At 41.1% G+C, this 21,688-nt stretch overlaps 1 protein-coding gene across 5 annotated transcripts in view; it reads left to right on the forward strand.

Moving 5' to 3' along the window:
• Nucleotides 1-20,783, forward strand: part of POLR3H (RNA polymerase III subunit H) — a 37,981-nt gene extending 17,198 nt beyond the window's left edge. For all 5 annotated transcript variants that reach the window (XM_030207852.1, XM_030207843.1, XM_030207817.1 and 2 more), the window contains exons 3-7: nt 133-229; nt 2,090-2,176; nt 6,513-6,576; nt 7,646-7,850; nt 18,470-20,783. In XM_030207852.1, coding sequence (XP_030063712.1) covers nt 133-229; nt 2,090-2,176; nt 6,513-6,576; nt 7,646-7,850; nt 18,470-18,523 — 507 coding nt within the window. In that variant the 3' untranslated portion in view covers nt 18,524-20,783. The remainder of the gene's footprint in view (nt 1-132; nt 230-2,089; nt 2,177-6,512; nt 6,577-7,645; nt 7,851-18,469) is intronic.
• Nucleotides 20,784-21,688: the final 905 nt, after the last annotated feature.

Raw genomic sequence — 21,688 nt, forward strand, 5'->3', positions numbered from 1 at the left:
TGGATGTCGGTATAAATCTATAACAAAGGTAACTAAGTGAGATGGGTAACTTTTGTATAATGCATGAAATAAGACGCGCATGCATGTGTGTGAGAATTTATCATCTAGCATTGATTACTTGTTTTTCATTAGGTTGTGTACAATGTTGGACTCTGCATCTGTTTGTATGACATCACCAAGCTGGAGGACTCTTATATCTTCCCTGGGGATGGAGCCTCCCACACCAAAGGTTGATTTTTGCTTTACTGTTTTTCAGAACCTTCAGTGTTCCTGTGCCTTAAAATGTGTACTGATGTATGTAATATGTATGACATCATCTCAAATCATTCAGTCAAATATTTTACAAAGCATAGTATTTCAGTATTGTAAATTAAAAAAAACCAAACAAACTTGGATGACACAGAATTGTCTTATTCTGGATTAACCTGTGGCTCATGTTTAATCATTGCACTATTTAAAATATGTTAAGTGAAAATAAATAAAATTTGTTCTGTTTATTTGTGATAATCTGAATAATTATTGGTCATTGCCCCCAACATGTTTTACTACAAACTTCCTCATGGAGGCACAGACCACTGCTACAAAAAACACATTCTCAAGTTATTATAGTTCAGTGTGAATATATGTTTTGCAGCTGTGGTCCACACCTCCCTGAGGAAGCTTGTAATGAAATACTGCTCATGTCAGGGGCAATGACAAATAATTATCATAAACAGAAGAAATGTTTATTATTTATTTTATAAACTAACTAGTAAATAAGGCCCGTTTATGACACAAATGATACGGGTGCTATCAAGGTTTTCCTCGGAGTGTGTATGTTTGAGAGAGAGAGAGTGTGTGTGTGTGACAGAGAGAGAGTGAGCCTGGGTGCGAGTGTGTGTGTGTGTGTGTGTGTGTGAGAGAGAGTGTGTGTGTGCATTTGAATGAGAGTGTGTGCGAGTGCTTATGTGGGACACAGTGACTGTGAGAGAGAGTGTTTTACACAGATACACTTTGTGAGAGAGAGTGTGTGTGCACGATACACAGACTGTCTGCAGCAAACCATGTGTAAAGCTTGCCTTCAGTGACAGAAACTTTGCAATTCATGGAACAGTTGACCTGACCCAATCTTCTGCGGGTTAGCACTTGCCATCTACCTGTTAATTTAGCAGAAATTTTAATGTCCCTCATTGAAGGCTGATCAACTGAGTAGCTTAGGTGTGCAACCCAAGGTGACAGTCAGAAACTGACTGGGTAAAAAGAGGTGTTCTCAGTGGAATGCCTCAGATCAGTCTTAGGATCAGGCGTGTTTCAGACAAGTTAGTAGGGAAAAGTTTGTGTTTCTGTAGGTGGCAGTAAGATCTACAACAGTAGCCACACCTGAGGGAGTAGACAGCGCTTAGTAGTTAAAATCCAATACAAATACATTTAGCTATGCTTTTGGGACACAAATCTAAGGGTGTAAGATATATATGGCAGAGTCCTCAGGTGATCTGTCTGCTAACCTGAAGGTTGTGAAAGAGTACAGTAAGTCAGAGATTGGCTTGTGGAATGCTAGAAGAGGAATAACCGGTAGAAATCCATATAGATTGTTAGTGAGACCTCAGCTGGACTGTTGTATCCAATTCTGGAGGCCGTGTCTCAGAAAAAAATATAGAAAGGCTAGGTGCACTAAAAGCCCTATGAGATGAGACTGAAGGTGGAGAAGAGAAATGGATTATGATAGACATTCAGTTATGCCTAAGGTGTATCTAATGCATAAGAAGCAAACCTCTATCAATGCACAGGAATCACTAGGAAGAGGTTCTCATACGAAGCCGATGGGGCCCTACACTCAGAAGCAACAGTAAATGTGTGAAATGGCTTTCCAATGGCGATATTGCTGGTCAGAACAGTTGTAACGTTCAAGAAAGCCTAGGCTAAGTACACAGGATCCTTAATTGAGAAGTGACATAAAAGCCTAACTAGGGAATTTGGCACAGTGATAACAAGACAGTTGGCCAGGCCATGTGAGGTTTACAGCCCTTATCTGCTATTGTATTCTGTGGTCCTCCATAGCTCTAATCAGTCACTTCAGCCAGGCATCCCTGACTTCTTGTTTTCTTTGCAGTTCACTTCCGCTATGTGGTGTTCCGTCCCTTCCTGGATGAGATTCTGATCGGCAAGATCAAAGGGTGCAGCCAAGAGGGAGTCCATGGTATGTGACGTAAGCATACAGCAGGCATACAGCATCTGTTCCGCAAGCCTGGCGAGGCAAGGCCCAGACAAACAACCAAATCCCAGATGAGTCATATTAGTCAAGAATTTGTCAGCTTGCAAACTTGTTTGTTAAACAGCCGGAGAAAGGGAGACATAAGTTGCATTGGTTTTGCCGTTGATAAAATACTCCAGAACCTTTGGGTTTTGCATAAGTATTGCCATACTGGGACAGACCGAAGGTCCATTAAGTCCAGCATCCTGTTTCCAACAGTGGCCAATCCAGGTTACAAGTGCCTGGCAAGATCCCAAAATGGTACAATACATTTTATGCTGCTTATCCTAGAAATAAGTAGTGGATTTTCCCATTTTAATAATGGTTTATGGTCTTTTCTTTTAGAAAGCTAGCCAAACCTTTTTTAAACCTTGCTAAGCTAACTGCTTTTACCACATTCTCTGGCAGCGAATTCCAGAGTTTAATTACACGTTGAGTGAAGAAATACTGATTCGTTTTAAATGTACTACTTTGTAGCTTCATTACATGTCCCCTAGTCCTAGTAGTTTTGGAAAGAGTAAACAAGCGATTCATGTCTGCCCATTCCACTCCATTCATTATTTTATAGACCTCTATCATATTTCCCCTCAGCCATCTTTTCTCCAAGCTGAAGAGCCCTAGCCGCTTTAGCCTTTTCTCATAGGGAAGTCGTCCCATCCCCTTTATCAGTTTCGTCACCCTTCTCTGTACCTTTTCTAATTCCACTATATCTTTTTTGAGATTCAGTGACCAGAATTGCGCACTATATTCAAGGTGCGGTCACACCACGGAGCGATACAAAGGCATTATAATGTCCTCATTTTTGTTTTCCATTCCTTCCCTAATAGTACCTTTCATTCTGTTTGCTTTCTTAGCCGCTGCCGCTGCACACTGAACAGGTGGTTTCAATGTTTCATCAATGATAACGCCTAGATCCCTTTCCTAGTCGGTGACTCCTATTGTGGAACCTTGCATTACATAGCTATAGTTGGGGTTCTTCTTTTCCACATGCATCACTTTGCACTTGCTCACATTAAACGTCATCTGCCATTTGGATGCCCAGTTTCGTAAGGTCCTCTTGTAATTTTTCACAGTCCTTTTGCGATTTAACAACTTTGAATAACTTTGTGTCGTCAGCAAATTTAATTACCTCACTAGTTACTCCCATCTCTAGATCATTTATAAATATGTTAAAAAGCAGCAGGCCCAGCATAGCCCCCTGGAGAACCCCACTATCTACCCTTCTCTATTGAAAATACTGACCATTTAACCTTACTTTCTTTTTTCTATCTTTTAACCAGTTTTTAATCCACAATAGAACAGTACCTCCTATCCCATGACCCTCCAGTTTCCTCTGGAGTCTTTCATGAGGTACTTTGTCAAACATGCCTTTTGAAAATCCAGATACACAATATCAACCAGCTCACCTTTATCCGCATGTTTGTTCACCCGTTCAAAGAAGTGTAACATATGTGTTTTTGCCTCCAGCACAGTCTTTTTTTCCAAAGTCCCTCTTTGCCTTCCTTATCAGCTCTTTGCTTTTGATGTACCATTCCTTGTGCTGTTTCTTATTATTTTCAGTTGAATCCTTCCATTTTGTAAAGGATTTTCTTTTAGCTCTAATAGCTTCCTTCACCTCACTTTTTAACCATGCCATCTGTCATTTGGGCTTCCGTCCTCCTTTATTAATGGAATATAGTTGGCCTGGGCTTCCAGGATGGTATTTTTGAATAGCATCCATGCCTGATGCAAATTTTTGACCTTCACAGATGCTCCTCTGTTTTTTTTTTTTTTCCCCCACAGTTCTTCTTAGTTTATCATAGTCTCCTTTTTGAAAGTTAAATGCTAACATATTGGATTTCCTGTGTGTACTTATTCGAAAGCCAATATCAAATCTGATCATGTTATGATCACTGTTATCAATCGGCCCCAGCACCATTACCTCCTGCACCAGATAATGATCTCCACTAGATGTAGAATTTTTCCTCCTCTTATTGGCAGCTATACCAGCTGCTCCATAAAGCAGTCCTTGATTTTCTTCAAGGAATTTTACCTCCCTAGCATGCCCTGATATTACATTTATCCAGTCATTATCGGGTAATTGAAATCACCCATTAGTATTGTGTTGTCCAGTTTGTTAGCCTCCCTAATTTGTGAAAACATTTCTGCATCTGTCTGTTCATCCTGGCCAGGTGGATGGTAATACACTCCTATCACTATTCTTTTTCCCTTTACGCATGGAACTTCAATCCATAGGGATTCCAAGATGTGTTTTGTTTCCTGCAGAATTTTCAATCTATTTGATTCAAGGCCCTCCTTAACATACAGTGCTATTCCTCCACCAATTCAACCCACCCTATCACTGTGATATAATTTGTATCCTGATATGACAGCGCCCCACTGGTTATCCTTCCACCAGGTCTCAGAGATACCTATTATATCTAATTTTTCATTTAGTGCAATATATTCTAACATTTATAGTTTTGTGCAAACGTTAGGTCACTCCTGGCCAAATTGTATGTTTCATGAATCTCTTAAGTGGACAGAAGTTGCACTGACTTTTGCATGGTGCAAAGTCAAACTATGACATTGCCATTTTAGAAGGCCTTGTGTGGCAATTATGTGTATGATTGCTGAAGGAAGCATAGATCCAAAGAGACAGGTTCACTTGGTTGGGCTTGTCCAGAAATGTACACATTTCCTTCTTCTCTTGCCCATTCTGTTCTGACTTTCTTCTAGATATTTCTATCCTGCAGCCACACTATCCCTTTTCCCCAACCCTTCCTTTATTATGTAATCTTCCCCAATTCACATACACAGAAACCACACCCTCTGTCTTCTGTCACACAATGCTCAGCTGCTCCTCTCACATACACCTCTGTTCCTCCTGCTTTCATTTCTCTTTTTCACCAACCATCTTTTTTTGCCTTCCTCCCCACTTTTCTTCCATCACCCTTTCAATTAGCCCCCCCCCCCTTAGCATTCTGTTCCCCTGTCTCTCATCCCATTTCTCAACAAATGCCCTGGCCCCTTCTACTTATCACGGCATCCTCTCTGCAACCATTCACTCCTGTACTTGGCCTTCTTTCTTCTGCCTCTAGTTTCTGCTTTTCGTCTACCTTTGGCTTCTCTTGCTGAGTTCAGATTGTGAATAGCCAGAACTGCACATGCAGAGGGAATAATGCCTGTAGCTAGGGAACCAACAGAATTTTCCATGGACAGTAGACTGTTCCAATTAAGCTGAAAAAATTAAGCCTGCTATATATACAAAGACTGAGGAGGCCTCGCACAATGATTCAAGAAGGAATGTACATGTGAGTTTTATAGTCAAAGCTTCCTAAAACATAGGAAGCTAAGAGAAGCTTTGCCCTTCATATTCCATCTCGATAATGTCTTCTGTCACTGTCCAGTAAGAACACCTGCTACAAATAACTAACTAACTAACTAGGTTTTCAGGTAAGCAAAGATCCTTTCCTTTGTACCAACTGTAAAGTTCCCCCTTGCCTCTGAGGGTAACTAAACACTTCGGAAGGGTCAGAAAGCCCTTCCGGCAAAGGAAACACACTCCAGAGTATATATTTTCTTCTTTTATAATAATGCTGGAATTTATTAGAGTAAATGATTACAATAAAATATTTTATCCCAGTGTTAAAGAAAATTGAATTCTTATTTATATAAATCTAAATTTCAGCATAAGCAAAATAAAATGTCACTCTTTGTGTATTTCCCTGGAAACTTAACAAATCTGACTACACCAAGATGTGCTTATCAAATTTCTGAACCTTTTCTGTGTCTAATATCTTAATGCCTTTTATATTTTCCCTTTTTTATCTGGTATTCTTCAACCATGACCTCTAAGGTCACCTTAACATACCTCTGCTTCATCATTTGCCCTCTGCAACCTCAAAATTTCCTGAATATTTACCACTCATATTTGTCCTTCACTGAAAGTGCTTCTCTGCATTATGTTCAGAACTTATTTGAAAACAGACACTGTTATAGCATGCCTGTTGTTAACTTGTCCCTGAAAAGGCGAAGAAGACACAGGCTAGCTGTAGATCATAGATAAGTAAATAAGTTACATATACAAAGCAAAACCAGACAGTTCTATACTAAACACAAGTTTTTTACAAATCCAGTTTTCATCTGTTAAGTTTCTATTGCAAAGGATCTTGGCTGCACAGTAAACCTTCAGGGGGTTGCCTGTACTTTATCTTTCAGGATGAAGTGTCCCATCAATTAAGATCCTGATGGTGGCCATTGATATGGATTCTAACTTTTTTTTTTTTCTTTCCCCTGACAGTATCTCTTGGCTTCTTCGATGACATTGTAATCCCTCCAGAGTCCCTGCAGCAGCCAGGAAAGTTGTATCCTTATATTGAGTCTTACTGCTGGATGTAGAATTTGTTCTTACAACTTACTCTCTTCCTATAATGCCGCCTCTCTTCCACTCCTCTTTTCTAACAAGATTTACTTTAGGCCATCATGCCAGTTGCTGAGAGAGGACGTACCACTGTTGGTAAGGAATCTGCACTTGTGACACTTTACCTTCTGAGAGAACCATTTTTCATCCCTGGAAAGGGGATGGGGGAAAGATCTACTTTTTTGAAATCAAGCAGGTATTTGTGGCCTTGGCAAGCCACTATCCATAGCAGGCTGTTGAGCTCAATGGCTGTTGATCTGTCTCAACATGATTTTTCTTATGCTTTCAGTAGTACCTTACAGCCTGTATCTTGGCACTGTCGTGGGGGACTGACTAATTATGTATGATCAGAACTGTCTTGTGACAACTTTCCTTGAACTTCGTGCTGTGTAACTTAAATAGTTCAGCAGCTATGCTTTATTCAAGAGTTACTCCCAAGCTACAGCGCAGGACCCTGAGACAGAAACAGAGTCCAGGTTACTTGCAGTGACAGCACAGAATGTGTCACAGCAAGTATAGTCCCACAACCTCTCTTTCAGAAATCATGGCCTTTACTTTCCTGATTAAGAGAGTTGTGCTCTGCTGCTTGAACTGATAGGGGCTGGGTGTGCTGTGGAGGTAGCATTCGCAGCATCTGTGGTAAATAGTTTGTTACTGCATACCAGCTGCAGGTGCTTAGCTTAAGACTGCATCTGCTTTCATTATGCCAGTTGCTGGAGGGCTGGACAGGAGAGGACAATGAGTCAAAAGGAGGATAAAACTCAGTTAAAGGCAAGTTCAGATTGGGTGGAAATCTGAAGGAGTAGATGGAGGCTACTGGCAATGGGAAAGAAAAAAACAGGTCTACCTGTAGGTCATCTGTTAAAGACTGCAGATTCTCTTACTTATCTCATGTCCTGCATTTCTTGTGATTCTGAAACTGTGGAGTTTGTGGGGTAACTGTTTAAATCTGTAAAAGAAACTTGACAGTTCAGTAGCATTCCAGTTCTTCCTTGACTTTGGCCCTTTTCCAGTGATGAGACAGAGCAGGTGTGGGTATGGGAGTATGAGACAGAAGAGGGGGCCCATGACCTGTACATGGATATTGGTGAGGAGATCCGCTTCCGAGTAGTTGATGAGAACTTTATTGACACTTCACCCACAGGGCCCAGCTCTGCCGAGGCATCCAGCTCCTCTGCTGAGGAAGTGCAGAAAAAGGAGGCACCCTATACTCTGGTGGTAAGAACCGTTGTTCCCTGCTTTTCATCACACTTAGCATGATTGAGGCAGTACGTGTTTCATTTCCAGAAGAGGAAGTGAAAGAAAAAGACCTTGGGTCAAACTATTTGTGGTTCATGATCTTAATTTGGAAGATAGGGATGAGGGGGACCCAACTTCAATTCAGGAGTCAAGCTTTCTGCTCTTTGGGCTGGCCAGCCAATGCTGGGGAGTCTTGGTCGTTTTGCAATGGTCACACTTAGTGACCGGATAGATGAGCCATTGTAAGGTTCTGGAAGGTGTCTTGTTCATAGCCTTGAGCTAAAGATTGTCACTGTCATGACTGAATTAAAGTAAATTGGAAGGGGATATAAATGGGAGAAAATATTTCCAGGCAATTGTGGATTAGTGTTTATGGTGCTGGATCTCAGCCCTGGTTCTAATTGAGTTGGAAGTACAGAAGAGGCAAGAGGATTGTTGTTCCTCTTCACAAATGCTGTCATTAGTTACCCATTATATCTAAGAGTGAATTCAAGATCCTAAAAGTTGCACACAAAGCTTATTATGAACATCAGCCTTCTTTAACAATCCCTTATATACCCAATAGAGATCACTGCAGGATCACAGGATGGTCTTCTGTAGTAGAGGCTCATTGGGAAATGACGCGAGATAAGGCCTTCTTTTGGCTGGCTCCTACTTTATGGAGTGGACTTCTAAAATATGTTCATGCAGAACTAATCTTGAAAAAGTTTAGTGATGTTGAAAACTTTTTTCTTTTTTTCCAAAGCATTTGACATCCAGCAGGTTGGAGAGGGGAGGATTTACTGAGGAGACTGCAGCCTACAATTATTTTTTTTGGTCAGGCTATGTATGAATGTAGACCTGTTCTATTAAGTCATTATGGAGTTGATTTTCTAATGTTCTTTTCTTTTTATATCTAAATCTGTTTAATATTATAAAATTAGAAAAATAGTTAATTGCAACAGCTTAAACAGAGATATGAGCAAAGAAGAGATCTCACATGAGACATAATAATACTTATATTAGAAGACTGAAAGGGCAAGCAACATAACCAAACCAATTATCTGGTGTTAGACTGGATTTCTTATAACCTCTCACTCCATTGGGTAAAAGCTAACTATTGGATCATCTTCTTATAATTACCACTTCCCTCCCTCCTACTCAAGCCATTTATCTATCAATCTACGCAAAAGGAAAGGAAATAACAAAAAAAAGGGGGGGGGGCCTTTGAGACAGGATTATTCCACCTTCTTATTTCCACTCAATTGTAGTGTGTTAAGCACTGTGGAAGAAAGAGACTTAATATACGGATCACATACTAACAGAAATTGCTTTTTATGTTTATAGAAACAAGCTTTTTGTTTCTCCATTAACACAATATGATTTAACATACTATGCCAACCCCAGAACAAGGGTGAGTCTATTATAGTCCTGACCTTAAGAATAATCTTACCCAATAGGTCTGCCTTGCATATTAAACAGTCTCCCCTGTTCTGCAATTTAAAAACCTCATGCTTATCCGGTAAGAAGCCTTATTCCGAGAGTAGCATTGAGGAACCCAGTATGCACTCCAAGTACCGAACAATCAGTCTCCAGAACAAACAAACAAACAAACAAACGTGGGCATTCCCAAAAAGCTTGAGTGCACTCGCAAAGAGGTGAATCAGTTCCAGCTATTTAAAAAATTTGAGTTTGAGTGATATAGGTACAATGAATCACCTGAACTGACATTCCCACAATTCAGCATTGATTTATCAAACCTGGTATTCTAGATATTGATTTAAAAAGATCCAAAGAAGCAGGTGCTTTGTTTAGATCTGCACACCACTTTGCTGTCAATTCTGACACATGTTCTGGAGGTGAGATTTCCAGTAGAGCTTAAGTTCTGATACTGAAAGTCTGTCCCTTCTAATCACTTTTAAAATGAAGTAAATCTGGAACTGTTTGGCAGATAAAGCGGTTTTGTCTAGGGTAGAGATGTGGAAGCGTATTTTCAAAGCACTTAGACTTAAAGTTACGTGGAGGGGCATTTTTGATATGACATCTAAATCTGACTTTGAATGTTTTGCTGAAAACATCCAAAAATCAAGTAGTGAAAATGATCATTTTCAAACCACAAAAATGTCTCTTTTTTTTTTTCTTTTCTTTGAAAATAACCATTTCATAGATGATGTTGTGCTTAGTACATCTACCTTTTTGGACCATTTTCCAAAAGAAAAAAAATTAAAGTGAAAACTCACAAAATCAAGCCATTGGGACATAGGAGGAGCCAGCTTCCTAGTAGACTGGCCACAGAGGCATCGCAGCAGAGCAGTGAGGCACCCTAGGGGGCACCATAGTGGACTTCACATAAAAGGTCCCAGGTATGCATATCACCATTACCTCCTTATATTGTATGGTGAGCACTTCAAAACCCCTGAAAACTACTGTACCCAACTATCCACCACTACAGTAGCCCTTATGGCTGCAGGTGTCGCCTATATGTGGGTACAGTAGATTTTGGGAGGCTGACACACAACAAGCGTAATAGAGTGGATTATTGGCCTGGGTCACCTTCTCTACAGTGCACTGCACCGACTGCTAGGTTATTCCAGGATCCTGCTTGCTGCTCTAATAGGACTGGCTATAACATCTGATGCTGTCATAGAGGCTGGTATTTACTGTTTCATTTACATCTTTGTGGAGTGAAAGAGGGTCAGTGATCTCTGAAGGACTAACGGGGTGTCATTCCTTTATTCCTGCAGTGGTTATCTGATCATTTAGCGCACATTTTGTGGCTTATTCGTTGTTAAACCAGGCCTAGACCAAAACGTCCAACTGAGCTGGATGTTTTTGTTTTGTTCTGTGGAAGAGTGGCCTAGTGGTTAGGGTGGTGGACTTTGGTCCTGAGGAACTGAGTTCGATTTCCACTTCAGGCACAGGCAGCTCCTTGTGACTCTGGGCAAGTCACTTAACCCTCCATTGCCCCATGTAAGCCGCATTGAGCCTGCCATGAGTGGGAAAGCGCGGGGTACAAATGTAACAAAAGAAAAAAACAAATTATGGCAGAAAAACTTCCAAGTATTAGGAATGCACAGATCCCATCCTTAACACACCCTCTGACACCCCCCCCCCCCCCCCTGTGAGTTGAAAACACTTCTGACGGACTTCATAGAAAAATGTCAAAACATTGGTTTTGAAGATACCAATTTGGATGTTTTTGTGAGAAAAACATCCAAATGCAGGTTTATGCCACTTTTTGGATGTTTTTCTCTTTTAAAAATGAGCCCCCTAGTAACCTGTGGAACTTTTGTAAGTCTCTTTCGCAATTGATAAGCAAAAACATCAGCAAACGCAACCAAAGTGCCTCCTCCCAAACTCTGTTAATGGCATTAATGTACCATCTGGTTGCAGTACACTTTCCAAACACGAGATACCCTTATATTCCCAATTTCTAAAAATCCCATTCTCAACCCCTGGAAAAAATGCTGCATTGCCTCTAAAGGGTAAAAGACTGATGTAGTGGAATCTATACCCCAATATCTGGTCAGATCCCGCCATGATGCTCACAAGGGTCGTAACAGGAAACTGTTGTAGATATAATAGAAGGAGCTTCAGAGGTGCTTGTAAAAGGAAATTAAAATGCCAAGGGTAAAAATCTGTCTTGACCTATACTGGAGTATAATCTTCTCTTCAAAAGCTAGTAACAGATGACAACATCAACATGCCTGATTCTATTTGGATAAATCAGGCAATCCCATTCCCCCTCCCTACGAATAACAATTTTAGTGTAGCTTTGTTTTTTGCCTCCCAAACAAAATTTTGATTGTCTATGAAGATTTGCATGTGTTTTATTTTAATTTAAGGGGTAGCATTTGCAATATATGTGCATGTGTATTTTCAAAGCACTTAGACTTACAAAGTTACATATGTATCCTATGGAACTTTTAAGTGATTTGAAAATGAGTTCCACAGCTATCTTGGAAATTCAACCATTTTAAACAAATGGATCCTATGATGCAGACCAAGAGGAAGTTGTTGCCAGATTGATGATGTTTCAGAAGTGAAGGTAGGGCACAGCAAACAGGAAGAACCTCTATGACAAACAGTACAAAAAAAAAAAAAGGTAGAGGCTGGCCGAAGGACTATCCAACTTAATGGCATGTAAACTAAATAAGAAGTATAAAATGCATAAACAGGACTAGAAATAATTAATTGAACATACACAATAAAATCATATTACTACTACTACTTATTCCTATAGTGCTACGCAGTGCTGTACACTTGAACATGAAGAGACAGTCCCTGCTCAACAGAGCTTACAATCTAATTAGGACAAACAGGACAAGAGGATATGGGAATTACTAAGTGGATTAAATCATCGATGGAACATTAAACTTTTTAACAAATGTACATATGTCATCCACAAGTTAAAAGAAAAGGCATACTTTTATAACCAAGGTAATGTGTTAGAAACGCTGAGGAAGCACTATCGCATAAAGTGCAGGAAGTACTACAAAAGTAGTTAGAACATATTTGATCTTTGATATATATATTTATGTATAAAAAAGAAAGTGGAGAGCATAAATATTGAAAAGACCGTTGAAATGGCCAAATAAAAAGCTGGTGAAATTTAAAAAAAAACCCAGTAAAATAAATTCAAAACCAAGATAAGGTGCAACTACAAAAAAGGTGCCAAGTGCCATATTTAAGAAATGGCAGTGAGCAGAAACCTACTATTTTATTTATTTCTTACATTTGTATCCCACATTTCCCTACCTATTCGTAGGCTTAATGTGGCTTCCGTAGTTCCGGAGAGGTGGTTACTGAGTCCGGTGTGATCAAATACAAAGTGGATGGTACAAATTAAAGATTGGGCAGTTCGCTCCATGTGGGTTGCAAGGGTGGGATCGTTCTGTGATGGATTGGGTGTTGACTGTTACTTAGTTAATTGTTATGTTTCATAGTTCGGTGTTTGTTGGTTGAGTGGAGTATGCCTTTCTGAAAAGGTGAGTTTTTAGGTTTTTTCGATAATTTAGGTGATTGCTCGTGGTTTTCAAGTCTTTTGGTAATGTGTTCTAGAGCTGTGTGCATATGTAGGAGAAATTGGACGCGCATGTTGATTTATACTTCAGTCCCTTGCATCTTGGGAAACCAAAATAAGATACTTAAAACAAGTATACTGTGGGTGCTACAATAGAAAGCACAGGTTTTAGGGGGTCTTTTATTACAGCTTAGCTTGAATTGTCTGCAGCAGGGTCCATTTTATTCCTATGGGCTCTGCTGCAGATAACTCAAGCTTTAATAAAAGACTCCTGTAGTGATTAAGAGCGAATGTTAAAGAATGTAGAGATATATAAAAGTGAAACTGTAGCACTTATCAAAAATATATGCTGAATAACCAAAGCAGCTCAAAGACATCGGTTCTACATAATGAGAAAATGAATGCCGGTGACGTGGTGTATTAAAATGGATGTCTTATACATATAAAAATAGGCATAGGCATCTCATACTTATTAAAAAAGCCTTGCTGTGGGGAGTATACGTGAAACGGTGAAGAACAGCCGGATAAAACATAGCCGGTTATTGCATGTGAAAGAAAGACTAAAGGAGAAACCAAAGTTGGTAACAGCCAGAACAAGAAGCGGGGTGGTGGTATGCTGTGAGTCCCTGTGCCCAGCGAAGCACAGATGAGACAAGCTCGGACCTGAGCTCCGCAGGACGGCTGAACAATCCCGAGACTTCACCTGGAGCGACCCCTTCCCCTGGGGTTCAGCCCCCAGGACCGGGGGCCGACAGGACTTCTGAACTCCAACCGGGAGTGGTCAGACCACAGGCATGAGTCGAGGCAGGCAGCAAACAAAGAGGAGGTCCGGAGTCAGGCAATGGTCAAGGCAGGCAGCAAACAAAGAAGTGGTCAGGATTCAAGCAATGGTAAAATATGCAAAACAACAGGAAACACCACGAACTCCACCAAAGTAGAAGCCGAAGCAAACTGTTGACAGTGTTCTGTTCTTAAATAGGCCTCTCATCAGGCGATCCCTGCCACAGCTGACAGGCGGGGAATCTCATTGGGCACACCCATAGGAATAAGCCTGTCAAGATGGCTGCCCCTCAGGAACCAATGCAGATGCTCTTCTCAAGATGGCTGACCTTCAGGAACTGATATCGATGAGCCTCTCAAGATGGCCACCCCTCAGATGAACCTCTCAATATGGCCGGCGCCAGGAGCAGCAAGGTAGGAGTGTAACAGGTAGCATGAATAATAAAAAGCCGGTCAAATGGTGAAACAATAAAATAACAAGACCAGAATAAGATGTAACTTCAAAAAAGCTGCAAAATTCTATGCTGTTGGAAAAACTGCACTAAGAGAGAACCTGCTATAAAACAAACCGATGCAGTGTGTGAGGGATACTTAAAACTAATATAATGTGGTACTGCAATATTCAACACAGATTGAGTGCTAAAGAACAACTGTAAAAGAACTCCACTGGCTAAAAATGAAACGGTAACACTTTACCAGGAGATATGCTGAATCAACAATGCAGCCTGAAGGAATCCGCTCTATGTAATGAAAAAAGTACCGCCAATGACGTAGTGTATTTAAATAGACATCTAATACATATGGAAATGGACATCTTATACATATTAAAAACACCCCGCTATAAAAAGCTCACTAGAAATGGGTGAAGGAAAAACCTAATAAAACAAAGCCAGTTCATGTATATGAAAAACACAGCTAAAGGAGAAGCCATAATTGGTCACAGATAGTCAAGTCAACATTATAAATGGCATAAAAGATACAATCGGTGGGACAAATAAAAATAAAGCAAAAAGAATCAAAAATGTAAAAACTAGATACACATTAGAATACTAATGTTAAGGTAAGATATGCAGAGGAATGTAGTCACACATTAGAGTGTATATATACACACGCTGTCACAAATGCAGAAAGATATATGCACCATGGATAATGATTACAAGAAATGTATGTAAAGATGGCCGCTGCCAGAGGTCATAAGAGCAACTAGCTCCGGTGACCCGGGCTGTAAATCGGCCAAAAATGGGGATCAATCGGCCCCACACGCGATGGACTCGCCTCGAGGGCGCACAGAGGAGCGCACAGGCGGACCGGAGCCTCCCGCGGGTGTTCTGTTGGGAGTAGCCGTTGTCGGGAGCAGACAGCGGCTCTCACCTGGCCCGGTGTTCACAGCCGCCGCAGATCAGGTAGCCGCCGTTGCCACCGAGAGCCAATCCGAGGCCTCCACCCTGGCCGGAGCCCTGCCCGGAGCCGCGGTGCCTACCCGCGACATCACCCTGCCGAGCAGGCCGCTCCGGAGCATTGAGACGGCCCCGCTGAGTGCGATGGGAGCCGCCGGTTGGCCAGAAGCCCGCCTGAGGCAGAGATTAGGAGAGAAGAGCGGGGAGCGTCGCTGCGGGGACGGAGGGCACGGCTGCGGAACGGAGAGGTAGAGCGGGAGGAGCCGGAGAGATCGGCGATCAAGAGGCTGGTCCAAGCGGTACCACACCGCTAACGCCGCTGGCATGGGGGCATGCCTAAATAACTGAACATCTCAGACCTGCTACAAATGGACCAACAATGGCGAATGACAATGTTGATCAGCAGCATACAGGTTTGCTGCTTGATTTGAGTGTATGGCAATGACGGCTGCGCTGGGGAGTGGAAATAGAGATTAACCTAAAAACTAGAGTGGACTAAACAGGCTCACTCCCACCCCAGTCCACTAACCCCATCTAACACGGTTCACCAACAGCCCTAAACAAACTGATACCACAATGAATACCGGCAAACTGCTCCTAACAATCTACTCCCTATCCTTGATCCACCTAACACTAACTACCTCAATTGCTGAAAACAACATCATACCCATACTACAGAACCACCAAAGACTAACCAGACACACAACACCATATCAAAATGATAACCACCATAACAAAGGAAGAACATCAACATGCAGACAATCTCAACACAAGGGAAAGAAAGGTCATAACAAACCCACACCAACAAAGAAACGTCAATTGAAAAAAATCCACTTAACTCCGATCATAGAAGACCTGTACCTAAAAATTCAAGTGGGGTACATCAATGCCAGATCCGTAATAAATAAAGTAGAATTAATAACACTGTATCATATCAGAAAACCTCGACCTGCTTTTCATTAACGAAACCTGGATCCATAATCAAAAGGACCCTATAATCCTAGACCTATGTCCCCCTGGATACAAAATCACTCACTGGACCAGAAAGGAAAAGAGATGCGGAGGCCTAGCACTAATCCATCGATCATACTTCACCACAGTAACCACGGCCGAGTCCATAACACCCCAACTTGAAATCGCCTCAATTAGAATCCACCACACAACCCTCCTTGACCACCTAAACTGTGTCCTGTTTTATAGACCACCAGGCAACTGGAACGATTGCCAATCTCACTTCATGGACTTCATATCTAACACGTCTGTAACCAGCCCCAATATACTAGTACTGGGAGACATCAATCTTCACCTAGAGCGACCCAAACTCCACCAATGCATGCAAATGCAAGGAATTCCTCCATTTATGGGACCTTAAATGGCCACACACTCAAGCAACCCATGTCAAAGGACATACACAAATTGGCCACAGACCAGAACCTAATATTGTCAGACTTCAACTGGACAAACATACCATGGTCGGATCACTACAAACTGAACCTATCCCTTCTATGGCGGAAAAAGGGCTCATATTGTATACAAGAACACACAACCTACAGCACAAGAGGCCAAATAGACTCGGAAACATTCTGGCAACAAATATACAATAATGAATGGGCTGGGCAAATGGACTCCACACACTATCTCCCGGAATGGGATAAAAGATGTAAAAACATATTAGACGAAATAGCACCCTTACAAACACGAACCTCATGTAGGCACAACGCGATAGCATGGTACAACAAAGAAGTAAAAAAACCTGAAAACACAATCCAGGAGACTCGAACGAGCATGGAAAAAAATGAAAGATGCACAAACATTCACTGCATGGAAACACAATCAAAGAAAATATAAATATGCAATAAGACAAGCAAAAAGGCAATACTACAGAACCAAAATAGGGCCTGACTACAAAGACATGAAAAAATTATACCAACTAGTGGGCAAACCAACACAGATATCCCACCTGCAGATAAACTTGCCAAATACTTCAAAAGAAAAAAATTGTAAACCTATGCAACACGTGACCTCAGAACAGCACCGACATCGGAAATTTCATCGACTGTTTGGACCCAGTCCACGGCGAATATCCAGCGGACAGATTCTGGACAAGCTTCCTTCTACTCACCACTGAAGCAGTCAACCAAGCGATTAATAAGTTCTCCAAGACTCATTGTAAATTGGACATCTGCCCTAATCACCTATTAAAATCCGACCCCCAATACCAAAAGATATCAAGAAAAAAAACAAATGATATCACTAACTACCACCCAATAGCATCAAACTGATGGAAAGCATGGTAACTAAACAACTAACTGACTACATAAACAAATTCACAATACTCCACGAATCACAATCAGGTTTCCGCTCCAACCACAACACCGAAACAGTTCTAATTACTCTATTAGCCAAATTCAAACGAGATTGCAACAGGCAAAAGTGTACTTCTCCTACAGTTTGACATGTCTAGTGCATTCGAAATGGATTTTGGAGGTCATCTTCACAAAATAACTCCTAAAATTGATATGATCAGAACTTCAAAAAGCCTATCTTCCAAACTTAGTCAGTATCATTGAAATAAAGTGGCGTTGGGGGGGGTAGATTTTCCCTCTGGGGGCTGGGAGCTCGCTTTTCTGATACCCACTGTTCAGCTCGGCATCACATGACCCCTCATGTTCTTTTCATTTTAATATTATCACTATTATTATTGTAAACTTTTATGAACTGAAAAGCCAGGCAGTATACCAAATTTTATGAACATAAACACTAGTGCCCCCAAAAATTATCTTTATACTTATAAAATCCTAGAGCTATTGTTTCTATAAACCTCATACACAATGGTGAAAATCAGTTTGCATTTTTTATGTTCCATTTACAACTTTCTTCTAAATTAAGATCCCGAACCAAAAATTGTTTGAATACGTTTCACAGTTAAGATGTCCACTTCCTGTTGGGAGCAGAAGACTTGGTGAAAAAGATCGTATGTTTGTTGAGATCTGAAACTTGTTTTCATTTGCCATTATGAATTATATGTGTCTGATGATAACGTCCTGTGTGATGTTAGAATTACTGGCTTTATGTGTTAATGTGTGGGTATTACATGAGTCTAGAACTAGCCACATTTTGTATTTAACAACACGCCAAATCTAATTTCCTCTTAGTTGAGTTCCACCTTGCAATCTGATGTTTGGTAATAGAGGAGCAAAAATATGCTTTAGGAGCTCAGATAGTGGTGAGCAGACATTAAAGCTAGCGGTGATCCTGTCTGCTGTTTACAGCTCTCTGTTTTATAGGATGGACATTGAAGTCAGTATTCGTTGAGGAATTCTAGGCTAGAGAAAATGTTTTTCCATTTATGCATATAGTTTTTTGAGTACCAAAGTCTTGTTTCTTATTATTTATTTAATGTTCTTCCCTTTCAACAGGGGTCAATTAGTGAACCTGGGCTGGGGCTCCTCTCCTGGTGGACGAATAGTTAAGTGGATCACTAGCTCCTTATTACCAGCACAGAAAGACTGAGGATACAAGAGGGAGTATGTGGATACGGTTAGTGCTTCTCACTGTACCCTGTGGGAGGGGTAATGTATACCAGTGGTCAGCACAGAAGGAGAAAAGCTGTTTTACACCTAAAGATTGACAAATGCAGCAAAACATTGGAGAAATCAGACTTTCTATTCCTGCAAGCACCAGTACTGGGCCAGGAATTTTGCCAACAGAAGCAAAGCTTGACAACCTGCTTTTCTTTTGAACTTAAGACAGCTGTGGCTTGTACCAGGACTGATAGCTGCAGCTTGGCAAATAGATACAGTCCTCCTTGATGGTGATGCACAGTAGCAGACAGTCTGGGAGAGCTATGTTGATTAAAGATTGGCCATGATCAACATGAGCAGTGAACCTCTGCTGAAGGTTGTTATGATCTAGGTCTTCGGTTCTGCCTTGCTTAGATTCAGATGCCTGCTAGTTAAATCTTAGGCAGGGACAGTGCAGAACTACAGTTTTCATTGAAGTGAGGGCAGGAATGTCATTGTATTCCACTAGAGAGACGTCTACTGAATCCTATCTGTTGTGTTTTGCAGCCTTCAGCATAACCCAGTAGTGATTGACTATGCTAGTCTATGAGAGCAGAAGGAATTTACACCAGCACGGTTCACCCTGTGATTTGAGCATGAATATTTTGTACACAAAGCCCCATTCCTTCCATTACCAGCCCACTAGTGAAGTTGTTCACTATAGGCACATGTAGGTGTAGCAGCAAGATTCAGGGCCCAAGCTCTAAGTTTGATTAGTTGTTCCATTCCCCCTATTTTATGTTCATTCTCATCCTCAAGCAGAAATATTGTCCCAGAGGATAAAGAGCATATTGCCACTTTCAGGTCTGTTTCTGTAACTGCACCCATACCAGTGATTTTGCATCCTCTTAAAACTGAAAGAATTATGATAATGTTGGGGTTTATTTATGATTATCACACATTAGATAATTACCCCAACTGATGGAATACCCACATTCTTGGAGTTTATTTTCCTGCACTAATACAACAAATAATACTTACATACTCTGAAATACAGAAAATAAATAATTAGACCATTTTGTCCCCATGCCAGTTCACTGCCTTAGGAACAAATTAGTCCCGTCCTGCATAGATTTCCCTCATTTTTATATGTTTGATTTAGCACAAGTTAGACGATAACCCGGAAACTAATTACCATCTTAGCACATCCCACTAATCAATCATCTATTTTCCTGTTCTAATTCATCTGATTTCTGTTCTATCAATTATCAGTTCATACCCTAATCCCTAAAATAGCAGTTAAATCTCCTGGGTCACAAGGTCATGTTATCTTCACCCACCATCAGGCTTCTGTGACTAAAGAATATACCCTTTTTAAATCTGTTCTCTCTTAAAAAAACATATAGCATCAGCAGCTGTATAATGTCATGCCTTGGGTCATGACCCTTACATAGGCCCCCATCAGCAAAAAAAAAAAACATGAATACACAGCTTCCTTTCACATTCTGTTTGTTCATCTCTGCCAGATCTTAAATTTCTTCCCCAGCACCAGCTGAATGTCTACCTCCCAATTTCCCATATTTGGACCCAGTCTGATAAGGGAAGTGTGGGAGCTATAGATATTAAGTTATTTCACAATTGCAGCCTGCAAGCCAGGGCTGAAAACAACAAAAAGAATAAATTATGGGGGAGAGTAGTTATGGGGGGATATACAAACATCAGGGCCCAAGCCCCCCCCCCCCCCCCCCCACAATAATTAAGCATTTAAAATATTTTACATTTTCAATATATATATATTTAACAAAAAGTTCATAAATTCTCAATTCACCCTCAATTTTAGTGGATAAAAATTTCACACAAATTGTGGCCAATGACGTGTAACAGTTTACATATGGCTTATACAAATACAAAATAAATATATACTGTTTTTTTTACACTTTGCAAAGATTCTTTTCTACCATATCCATTTTATGAAACCTCTGGTATTATATTCTATGGTACAGAGATTCATTAAAATAAACTTTTCCCATACATTTGATTTGTGGAATAAAAATGTAATGAATGAATGAATTACATTTCTGTCAAAGTGTAAAGGATACAATTGAAGGGCTTATTTTTCAAAACTTGCTAAATCCATATTAGTTGCATTGGATTTAGAGGGTTTTAGAAATAAGCTTGTCTGTTTGATATTTTTGCTGTTATACTGAGTGTTGGCCTGAAGGAAGGAAGATGGGAGAAAAGGATATTAAAAGTGCTTGCCTAGAAAGGGGGTGGGGGGGGGGAAGGAGAGAGAATACTGAGTCAGACTAGCACCCTTAGTGTAGTTTTCTTCCATCCCTTTCAAGGACTATACCAAGCCAGAATTATGGTCCTACATCTTCTATTGCACTATGGCCACAGCGAGGAGATAATGGATGGGGAGCAGTTTTGGCACACTGCTCACCCAACCCTGAGTATGGCCCTGTTCCCCTGTCCTAGTCAGCATGCTCAGTATCCCTTTCTCCTGGCCCCCACTTCCCAGGCCAGCAGTAGTGTACTCAGCAGTGGCCTCTTTCAGTATCTGCAGTGTCAGCGTTTTCCAGGCAGAGTGTGGGTGGCAGTGCAGAACAGTAAGGCCCAATCTCTGTTGCACTGTTGCTGTGTGGCTGGTTCCCCATTGTTACCATGGGCACAGAATGCCTAGTAAGCTCATTGTGGTGTCTCTCTGTGTCTTTTCTTTAAAGAAGCTATCTAACTCTATCCATGCTCTCATAGCCTGGAAAGGCACAAGCAGGGGCTCCAGTCCATTGCTCAGGGCTGGTATTAACCATGTTGGGTGGGGCCCAAGGTAGAAATTTGGAAGGGGCCCCAAAGCCCACCAGCAGACTGTATTTCCTTCAGATTTAGGCAGCAGAGATGCCAAGTTACCCAGTTCCAGGCTGGAGATTTCAGAACAGAACTAGATTTCTAATCACCCTGTCCTGCTGCATTATGGGACTGCAGCACTGAGTTCAGCAGGCAGGATCAGGCACTATGAATCCCACACTGCTTTGTGATGCAAGTTAAAAACCACAACTGACTGGATAACTTGATAGGGCTAGAGAGCCAGGGCAACTGCTACTGCTCTCTTTGCACCCCCCCTCCCCAACACTGGCC

Source organism: Microcaecilia unicolor, chromosome 1 (genome assembly GCF_901765095.1).
Source record: "Microcaecilia unicolor chromosome 1, aMicUni1.1, whole genome shotgun sequence".
In the NCBI taxonomy this organism is placed as follows: Eukaryota; Metazoa; Chordata; class Amphibia; order Gymnophiona; family Siphonopidae; genus Microcaecilia; species Microcaecilia unicolor.